We start from the raw sequence: 11,271 nt of genomic DNA, 5'->3' as shown, positions 1-11,271 counted from the left end.
ATAGTGAAGACACAATTATACACATCCAGTAGAGAACGAACACACACACACAATGGACACACACCCACACACACACAAATACATATTCCATATCGTAACACCCCCAATTATCACCACTTTTGTTCAGAAATTCTAAAACAACGATGTTTTTTAACACTTCAAAATAACATTTGCTAAATTAACCTTACATTTTTCAGTAGCCATAGGTGTGTAGATTTGAAATATCTGATTTTGTTTACCACGCTCGGATTTGTAGTGCTGGCCTGATGGGTCGTCTATTTACGCCGTTTCAACGGCACATGAACGGTTAGACCGAGAATTCTCGTCATGAAACACACACACATATGCATACACACACACACACACACACACACACACACACACACATATGCATACACACACACACACACACACAAACACATATGCATACACACACACACACACACACACCTGTTGGACATCCTGCTCATACATGCGCAGCTGCAGACTCTGGTCCTGGTGCTTCTGCAGCTGCCACACCTGATGCACGTGGAGCCTGGCGTCCTGCACGCGCTCCACCTGCGCCGACACCTTGGCCGCCAGGTTGTGGGGGTCGTTGCCGTGGAGACGCTGCAGCAGGCGCCGGCCCTCGGCCTCGAGCTCGCGCAGCTCGCCGTCGGTGACGCGGCTCCGCAGCATAGCCAGCTCGTCCATGCTGCGCCGTGCGGAGCTGCCGCCGCCGCCCGCCTCGGCCACCAGAGGGCGCTGAGGACCCAGCGCGTCCTGCAGACGGCCCAGGATGCGGGTGGCGTCGCCGCTGAAGCTCTCGAAGGCCATGCGCTGCTCCAGCCAGGCCTCGTGCTCGTAGAGCAGGCTGCCGCCCAGCTCTGGGGTCAGCTGGGACGGATCCACCAGCTCACACAGCTCTTCCACAGACACCATGTAGGTCTGGACATGAGAGAAAACAACATAATCACTCACACACACACACAACCTCACACAGCTCCTCCACTGTCACCATGTAGGTCTGCAGATGAGAGAAAACAACATAATCACTCACACACACACACACACACACACACACACACACACACACACACACACAGCTCCTCCACTGTCACCATGTAGGTCTGCAGATGAGAGAAAACAACCTTGTCACTCATACACACACACACACACACACACACAACCTCACACAGCTCTTCCACAGACACCATGTAGGTCTGGACATGAGAGAAAACAACATAATCACTCACACACACACACAACCTCACACAGCTCCTCCACTGTCACCATGTAGGTCTGCAGATGAGAGAAAACAACCTTGTCACTCATACACACACACACACACACACACACACACAGACACATATGCACACACACACAACCTCACACAGCTCCTCCACTGTCACCATGTAGGTCTGCAGATGAGAGAAAACAACCTTGTCACTCATACACACACACACACACATTTAATTATTTATTTAAATCCACAAATCATATTACAATAGACAGGATTCAAATATTTCAAGAGATAAGATAGGGCTTTGTCACTCAATGATATTCAGGGGTACAAAAAACATCTCCTGCGCCATACTGCAAGGCTGCCTATAACTGCAGATATGGAGCAAAACTTTGCTAGCTGTTTTATTTTTCTGCTGGAGAGCCCTGCCAGCCTTAACCCACTGGAAACAAGTTTGTGGACATGCCCCAAGCTGCCAAAGATCAACACCACTAGCTTGCACTGATAGCCTAGGTCACATAGTTTTGTCCGTATGGGTTGGTACTTCATGATTTTGTCATTAAAAGTCATGTCCATGTAGAGATCGTACACACATCCTATTTCAAGTATAAGTACTTCCCTTCTGCCTCGGTCTAAAAACACAGCATCAGGGGTGTTAGGGATGTTACAAAACACATCAGTGGAGCTGTTAAACCATTCTGGCATAATACGTGAATGTTTGTACATGGTCACATTATCTGGAAGTACATCCTTAACAGTGTTAGCAATAAGGTTAACAATCCGGTCGTGGCGTGCAGTATAAAGTCCTTTGTACATAGTACAGCCATTGACAATATGGGCAACTGATTCGAGGTGATGGTCAGAGTCTGAGTGCATTATACAGTGTGGATGGTGGATTGCAGGGTACCATAATGCAAGGTTGTATTTGGTGGGTAGCACCTGCAGTCTGGCTTTGACAGTGAAACAGAGGATGTCCTCCCCAACAGCGGCATTTGTGAACATGGAGTGTGAAACGGAGTGGTCGGCAAAGTGTAGGCATGCCAACTTTCCCTGCATTCTGAGTCCAGTCCAGTGTTGTTTGGTGTCTGTTTGTTTTATGTTAAGAAGGAATCTCCTTGCTGTTGTATTCTGTAGTGTGTGTTGTGCCTCGTTGTGATATACAGTAGCCTCTGCTGTTACAGATGAGTCTGTGACAACTGCATCATATGCCTGTGGTGCTGTGTGTGAGTTGTGTTGTGTCCAATTCAGTCCTGTCCTATGCTTGTGAGGTGCAGAAAGCAAGGGCAGAAAAAGAAACCTGGTTTACTGTGGCTGCAGTCCAATATTCTTCTTTGCTTAGGAAGGTTCTGAGTGAGATGACCCAAGAGTATGGAGGGGCAGCCATTTTGAGAGCATAGGGCTATGCTCTAACTGCTGAGGAGAGGTGCTTTAATGCTTCCCATCTTATTACGTAAAGCATATTTATGAATGAAAAAGAGATAACAGTATCCCACAATTCTTGGTGGCAGCAATTTTGTACATTTGGGGAGCTATAGGCAAGTCGTTTCTGACCACCTCTATGAGCTATGCTAAGCTAGGCTAACGGTGGGTGTGTCAGACTGAGTTACTGCACACACAGAGACGAGAAGGGTATGTATCATCTTATCTAATGCTGGGGGAGAGGGCGAATAAGCTAATTTCCTAAAATGTTGGCTTAATAGCTTGACTCAGAGCAATAGTCATGTGATGTTGCTTGTGCTGTAATCATCATGATAATGTGATTGTTGCTGATGTTGGTATGAGGACACTGGGTCTGTTTGAAACGGAAGACAGCTGCCTACTGCCTCCCTCCCTACTTAGAGAGCTGTCTCACTAGACATGACTTTGGATTAAATGCATCTTTTAAAAATGAGCGTAGCACTCTAGAATCTTTGGTTAACACTACGGTATGACGTTAGCAAAGGCCTGACGTTAAACTAAATTAGCTTACGTAAGCTAGCAGGCTAACGGTATAAATTAGTTTTACGGCCGGCAGATATATCAGACCAGACGCTTTTAATGGTTACAACAATGGCATAATCAGATAGTAAATTGTTTATTTCTCATCTCAAATCTGCAAATCTAAGCAAAATAAGGTCACACAAATGACATTTTAAACAGATTCAGCAGCCATTACCGATGTCATCCACCATGTTTGTTTACCTTTCACAGCTGTTTCAGACGTTGCCGCAAGGGATTATGGGTAGGAGGGAGCATAAAGTGTGCATCGATGCTGCCTCCAAAAATGACTGTTATTTGGGAATTCTAAGGCAGCAGAATTAGTTTTTTCGGTTTCGAACCGCACTTGCTGCCTCGCTCCCCAGTTAGATATCTTAAAAGGCAGCAACTTTACCCGTTTCGAACACACCCACTGTGTGCCGTGATACAGGTAGGTGCAGGTGTGCTTTGGCGGGTACCTACTAGTGGCTGTCTGGTGCCTAGCGGACTGAGGTACTGGTGTGGGAATGCTGTGTGCTGTGATGAGGTAGATGCAGGTAGGTGCAGGTGTGGTTGGGTTCCACTGGCAGCTGGTTGCTGTTGCTATGAGTCATTCTGTCTGAGTGTGTTCTTCTGCGTCAGCAGAGCTAAACGAGAGGCTGTGCCCACACACAACCACACTGACTACATTATGTCTGATTTGTGTGTGTGTGTGTGTGTGTGTGTGTGTGTGTGTGTGTGTGTGTGTGTGTGTGTGTGTGCCTGCCTGTGTGTATCTGTGTGAAAGAGATTGTGTGCATGCTTTGCCTGTGAGTGCATGGGGTTGAGTAACCATTTCCATTCAGTCTGAAAGCTGAAAGAACAGTTTTTCTGATTTATGCTTGTGTGTATGTGTGTGTGTGTGTGTGTGTGTGTGTGTGTGTGTGCGTGTGTGTGTGTGCGTGTGTGTGAGGTGTCCATTTAGTCTGCAACTTGAAAAGCTTTGACGACAAAAGTAAAAGGCTCTATAAAAGTCCAAACTTTTTTTCAGAGCCCAATTAAGGTATTATGGACCTGCTCATGTCATGGTAGTCTCTACCCACACACAGACACAGACACACACACACACATACACTAACAAGGTTTAGCTAAGTAGCACTAAATCCATTTTCACATTGTCAGAAAAGAAATAGAAGAAGCAAAAAAGAAATAACACAGCTAATGTGTTTTTCTCCGCGGCAACATTTCAAACTTGACGCGGAGAGGTGTGGGAGGTTACAAGGTTCTTAGATTGCGCTGTTTTTATAGCCGAGCCTTTGAATCCACCTCCCGTAATTAATCCTAATGATTCTCAGTCTCCCACAGGCAGTGGGAAAGAGGGCAGGCACTCTATTTTTAACACACTTCCACTGCAGTGACACACACTCCCTCGCACTAGAGGTTTCATGACTACTGATTTTTACTAGTTTCAGAACAGTTGTTGACTAGTCAACTAGTGGCTATGCAATGGCACTATGTGGTACTAACATTACTGCTAGTCCTTGCAGTTGGCAGCGGGTGATTTATGTTTAAATAGTTATCCCTAGCACACCTGTTCTTACGGTATTTTAATACAGCTGTATACAACTTACAAGACCAGAATATGACCAGACCAAGGCCATATCAGGGCCATATTGAAGCTATATCAGGGCCATATTAAAGCTATATCAGGGCTATATTAAAGCTATATCAGAGCTATATCAGAGCCATATCAGAGCCATATCAGGTCCATATTAGAGCTATATCAGAACTATATCAGAGCTATATCAGGGCCATATCAGAGCCATATCAGGGCCATATTAGAGCCATATCAGGACCATATCAGAGCTATATCAGAGATATATCAGAGCTATATCAGGGTCATATCAGGGCCAGATCAGAGCCAGATTAGAGCCATTTCAGGGCCATATCAGGGCTATATCAGAGCCATATCAGAGCTATATCAGGGCCATATCAAGGCTATATCAGGGCCATATCAGAGCTATATCAGAGCCATATCAGGGCCCACTGCTCACTAAAAGCATCCTGCTACATGACTGAATGAGTCACAGGATGCTGTTTTAGCATATTGATTTTCTCTCATTCTCTCTGTCCCAGTTTTCTGGAGAGATCTAAAGAAACCTAAACATGTTCTATTCCCTCCTACCTAGATCTTCATTCATCTTACTTTCTCTCAGTCACAGTCCCTACCCAGGACTTCCCATGTCAGTAACACACCAACTACGTCGTTGCCCCTTGCGTTGGCCGTGATGCCCCTTTGAAAATCAGAGGTTTACAGGCCACGGTGGCTTTGGTGCCCCCTTCTTTCAATATTCTGCTTTGCGTCCTACTAAAAGCGATTTTTTTAGCCTATGGCCTGTCAAAATAATTGTAGCATTCACAGCGCAAATTAATTTAGTCTTTTGCAGTGGAGAAAGTGACAGCGCAAGAAAGTAAGTGCGTCCAAATTCACCCATTCTTCTCAGTTGAACTACTCGCGAAGTAGCCTACTCATCACACAGACATCACAAGTATCACATGAAAGAGCTTTTTCTCCGCTTTTAAACAATGTTAGCCACTAATTGCTGTGGTGAACGGTTCGCGAGAAAAGTAAATAATATCATTACATTTAATCATAAATTCTACTGAAGGTTTTGCGTCCATCTCTCTACCCATTCATCTCGGTGGAATACTTCACAAACCCTTCGTTTAACACATGACAAACCATATATCAGAATAAACAGAAGACCTTACCGAACACAAAGGTGTAAAGCAGTCCCCTGTACAGTTAGCCATTCCAGAGTAATCCAGTTTTGAATTTGCAGTAAATTTCGACATGCATGGATGTCTCCAAATTTGGGCTTTAAGTTTTACAGTGTGTTTAAATTGTTCCACATGATTTCATAACGGGCCAAATACAAAATAAATGTTACAAATATCGCCTAGATATCGGTAAATCAGAGGACAGCTGACTAAGAGTTTGTGAAAGTAGCCTCAATGATCACAAAATGCTAAACATCAAGGCCGTAGTCATGATGTCAACATTGGGGGGGACCAAATCTGTGGTGGGGTCTGAGGGACCCCCAAACAGAATGCGCCCCCCACCCGTGAAAAGAGAAGGGTGGAGAAGAAGCAACTGGTCCATCCCTGGACCCGTGACTCCATTTGTGTTCAAAATGTATACTTTAAAAGAAAGTACAAACTAGAGTATCTTTTGATAACCTCTACATAACACAGAATGTGGTTCTTTGACTTATTACTTACACCTGAAGATTTTTTTAAACTAAGGCTTAGACTCATGTTTGGAGCCTAATAAGATTTTGTCTTTTAATTTAGATTTTATTATGCTGGCGGCTAATCACACAATTTTAACATAGTTTGAAAGGGACAGGATTCAGGAAAAGGCTACTGAGACAGGCCCCTCTTCTGTCTGACTCACCTCATGTACCCCTGTATGCATTATAGACTGGCTTCTGACAGAAATGACGTTTTGTGACAACATGTAGAAACACTAGGCCTACTACAGCCTTTAATTGGTGAATGGAGGTGCAAATTCCTTTCTTTGGTTATTTCCGCGATTCACATTAACTGCTATCACGTATTGTCGCCACATTTGATCACGTTTTGCCTGCATGGATGCGCGATTGAGTGCGCATCTAAATATAATATGCAAGATGCAACAATCATTTCTAAGAGGCCTATACACGGTAATTTCTGGCATTACTACTAGCATATGAATGCATTATTTATGTTGAAAGACGTGAAAGAAATGACACAGGCTTGCACAAATTCATCATTTAAAATAAAACGTTTCACTTTCGCTATCATTGCGAGAATAGGCTACAATATGGAAAATGTTCCCTTTCAGTCTGATCGGCTCCAAACATGTATGGGATTTCCTTAGCCTGTGCTACACCTTTCCAAGAAGTTTTGTGAAAATTGTTCTGGTAGCTTTTGCGATATTGTTGACAGCCCTACCTCACCGCAGTAGGGTGCAGTAAATGGAAGCTTTTGATAGCGAACGCCACTAACGAAAAACGGAAAATCACCAGGACAAACCACTCAGGGGTGTAGACTACTCTGGAACCATAGGTCACTAATTTGTGCGTTATTTACGTTGGATTACATTTCAGATACGTGTTGGTTTCCTGTAGGCCTAGTATAGCGCTTTATTCTTTCTTTATTTTTCTATGTCCGAATATTGGGGGGGACATTTTGGTCATATTTGAATATTGGGGGGGACACGTCCCCCTCAATGTCTATGGTGACTACGGCCCTGCTAAACATGCATCTAGGCTATTTGAGTTTCTTAAAGCTGAGCTGTGCTTAAATTGTTTAATACATGATTTCATAACAGGCCAAATATCAAATAAATGTTAAATATAGCCTAGCCCATTCGCGCTGGATGCTGCATGATGCAACATTGACCCTCCCGCTGGATGCTGCATAGCGCAACACTGACCCTCCCGCTGGATGCTGCGTAGCGCAGCATGCTTTTTATTTCATGTTTCTAGGTGCTACAGAGGCTTAGATATAAAATTTTGGTAGACGTTGACAATTTTTTGTATGTTTTCAGAAAACCCTCAGGAAATAAGGTTATTTAGTCTAGAATGCCATAGGATTCTATAGGCGTTTTTAGCAGGCATTTTAGGCGTAAATGGGTTAAATATCTGTAAATATTAGATGATCAGATGATTTACAATTCTATGTAATATGTCATGTTTCATGTTTTTGTAATGTTTCTTACAGTGATGCAGTTTTACTGCAGTGAATAGGCTAAATACAACTTTGATCATTTTTTATATACTGTATAGTTAACTTTTGCCTTGGTGCCCTGACATGTGGCCTTTGTGCCCCCCACCAAATATGCCCAACTGAAGGCCAAGTGGCCTTGCCCCCAGAATGGGGAAATTCCAAGCCTGGGTGAGTGCGTATGTGTGAAAGAGTGTGTCAAAAACAGGACAATGTGTGTTTGTGTGAAAGAGTGCGTCAGAAACAGTTTCTAAACCTTCTTAACCATACTGGAGTTATTTGAGGGAAGATGCATTAGGAAGGCAAAAAAAATCTTGAATGATCCTAGTCATCCCAACAATGAACTATTTGAGCTATTACCATCTGGCAAACGATATAGAAGCTTGAAAGCTGGTACCACCAAACTCCAAAGTAGTTTTTTTCACCAAGCAATTAGATTGCTGAACTCATGCTGAAGACAACAAGGCACTTTTTTTCTTATACACACACACACACACACACACCCTTTCATTTATTTATTTTTGAGGAGAAAAAAACACAACGAATTGTACTCTATTATAAACCTATAATGAGATGTAATAAAAGAAATCTTGAATCTTGAATCTTGAATCTTATATTAACCTGTGTCATTTACCCCATCTTGTGTCTTTGTGTATTTTGTGCTATTTATGTGTACCTGACTGCGAGACAAGTTTCCCTTTGGGACAATAAGTTAACTGAACGGAACTGAACTGAACAGGTGAGTGTGTGTTTGTGTGAAAGGTTGTGTCAGAAATGGGTGAGTGTGTGTGTGTGTGTGAAAGAGAGTGTTACCTCGAACTCAAACTTGGTGCTGCCGAGGGAGCTGCGGTGCTTGAGCCAGACGCTCTCGGGCTTGATGATGAGGGCCGTGTGGATGCAGCGCGGGAACGAGTCCTGCAGGGTCTTCAGCAGGGGCTTGATCACGTCCCACCGGGAGCTGCGCGTGTCCACAATCACCGTGAAGCCATGCCGGCATGCCTCCTCGCTGTCACACACACACACACACACACACACAGACACACACACACACACACACACACATTCATTATCATTGTCATATTCAATCACATAGTCCTCAGTTTAAGCACATACAACACAAACACTAAATAACACACACACACACACACACACACACACACACACACACACACACACACACACAGTCATCACAAAGAGATGTCTGGATAAAAGCTCACAAAAACAATCAGCGATAACTTTAGAGACAAACTTGAGTGCTTCACAATTCTGTGACTAAAAAGCATAATGCTATTATTTGTGAGTTATTGACCTCCTCTCATTATCTTTTCCTAAATATCCTATTTATTTTTCCTTCCTTTTTACTAACAAAAAGGTTGAGGACATCTTGAAACTATATAATTTAACTGACAGTGACTAATATCACAAAACTGTGATATTGTAAGGCAATCTTTAGAGTAATCTTAAACAAACTCCAAGGTTAAGAATAATCCAAAGACAGCACAGCATAAGAAGTAACTTAAGGCCTTTATAAAGGGAAAGCAAACCTCTAAGCATTAATATTTCAATTTCATACTGAAATAATCTAACAATAATAAAACACAGTCTCCTCTAAAGCAGGAATAATAATATATCACTGTTACCCAAACATGCACTTGAAAAAACTATTGGAAGGCTATTGGAAATAAGCAAAAAAAAATGGAACTTGTCTCTCTGTATGTTTTAGCAGAGCTCTTACCAGCCTATTTTGCTCTCCTAGTCCTAGCCTGCTCTGCCGCCTCAACTGGATGCATGAACACAACGCAGCACTGACTAATATGGGGCTCAGTGAATGGGCTGAGACAGAGGGGGAGAGAGGGAGGGAGGGGGAGAAAGAGAGAGGGGGGAGAGAAAGAGAGAGGGGAAGAGAGGGAGGAGAGAGAGAAAGAGTGTGAGGAGAGAAAGAGAGGGAGGAGGGGGAGAAAGAGTGAGGGGGGAGAGAGAGAGGGGGGGAGAGAGAGGTCTCCTCTGCAGACAGCAATACAAGATGGATGGATGGATACATAGATAGATAAATGGATAGATGTATGTGTGTGTGTGTGTGTGTGTGTGTGTGTGTATGTGTGTGTGTGTGTGTGTGGGTGGGTGGGTGGGTGGGTGGGTGTGTGTGTTTGTGTGTGTGTTCTAAGCTCAGTACCTTGGGACAGTGGAGAGATACTCCAGTAGGGGGCGTAGGTCCTCCTGTCTGAGGCGCTCAGGGTCACTGGGGGCCGGGAAGGTGAGGATGGGGCCCCCTCGCCGATCTCTACCTCCTGCACACACACACACACACACACGCACACACACACACACACACACACACACACACACACCAGAGTATCACACAGGAGCCAAAAGAATGAGGTCACAGAAAAAAAAAAAAGGTAATTGTTGCCACAATTACATACACAAACGCAGGCATCTGGCATATCATTAGCCAATGAGCTAGCAAGCTCCATACTCCCACTCATGTGATGTGTAGTATGGCTAAGCCTTAGCATGACCCACCTTACTGGCAAAAATTAGGGGCAGAATGAAGTTGTAATTACAGTTTTTCTCAGTCACTTTGGTGCATCTCTGAAATCATCATTAATGTTTGTTTTCAAAACAAGCATCAACAGTTTTCAAAACAAGCATTTCTCAAAACAATTAGTGCCTACTGCACCACATAGTGGATTACCTGTAAAATTGTGTATCTTGCTCAAAATGCTTAGTCTATGTCTCAAATGCTCCCCCTGGAGGCTAGGGCAGTACAGCTCCAGCTCAGGGTGGTCCATAATGTTTACAATCATAATGCACCGGCATACCTTAAAAATCTTAAATCTTAAAAAATGAAAAAATCTTTAAAAATGTAATTAGGAGTAGGGATGCCCATGCGTACCACACCAGAGCTAATGTAGACTTGTACTTGCCTAAGTTCAAAACAAACATTGGCAAGTGTACTCTCAAATATAGTGTTGTGGTGACCTGGGATAAATTACCTTTGGAAATTAAGAGCATAGACAATTATCATCTTTTCAGGAAAGAGGTAAAATCCTGGCTCATGGACAATTTAAATCCCTAGTGACACTAACATGTCTTCCTCCATGTGAGTTGTTGTCTGTTGGTGTTGTCTATGTATGCACATTGTATTAAATACAGAGGGTTAGGGTAGATTCTTTTATATGTTTAGCCTCTCATAGTCTATTTTATTAGCCTGACGAGCCAGACCCACATTAAAATGTAGGGTCTGGGCACTCACCATTCGCAGTGCTCAGTCCGAGGGGCGGGATATCGGTTGTCTTTAAAATTCCCTCTGCACACAATAGGACAGCGCTGAGTCCCATGCA

The 11,271-nt window shown here is 43.6% G+C and overlaps 1 protein-coding gene across 1 annotated transcript in view; it reads right to left on the bottom strand.

The window, feature by feature from the left end:
• triob (trio Rho guanine nucleotide exchange factor b) overlaps positions 1 to 927 on the bottom strand; it is a 70,159-nt gene extending 69,232 nt beyond the window's left edge. Inside the window, exon 1 of the mRNA XM_076280146.1 lies at positions 451 to 927. Within this exon, the coding sequence (XP_076136261.1) occupies positions 451 to 921 (471 nt within the window). The 5' untranslated portion in view covers positions 922 to 927. The remainder of the gene's footprint in view (positions 1 to 450) is intronic.
• Positions 928 to 11,271: the final 10,344 nt, after the last annotated feature.

This window comes from Alosa pseudoharengus, unplaced genomic scaffold (genome assembly GCF_046254945.1).
Source record: "Alosa pseudoharengus isolate Yale_2024_CS ecotype anadromous, Long Island Sound unplaced genomic scaffold, YU_APseudo_1.1 YU_APseudo_1.1_scf_12, whole genome shotgun sequence".
Taxonomy (NCBI): Eukaryota; Metazoa; Chordata; class Actinopteri; order Clupeiformes; family Clupeidae; genus Alosa; species Alosa pseudoharengus.
Note: the sequence above shows the minus strand (reverse complement) of the source record. Positions and strands in the feature narration are given on the sequence as shown.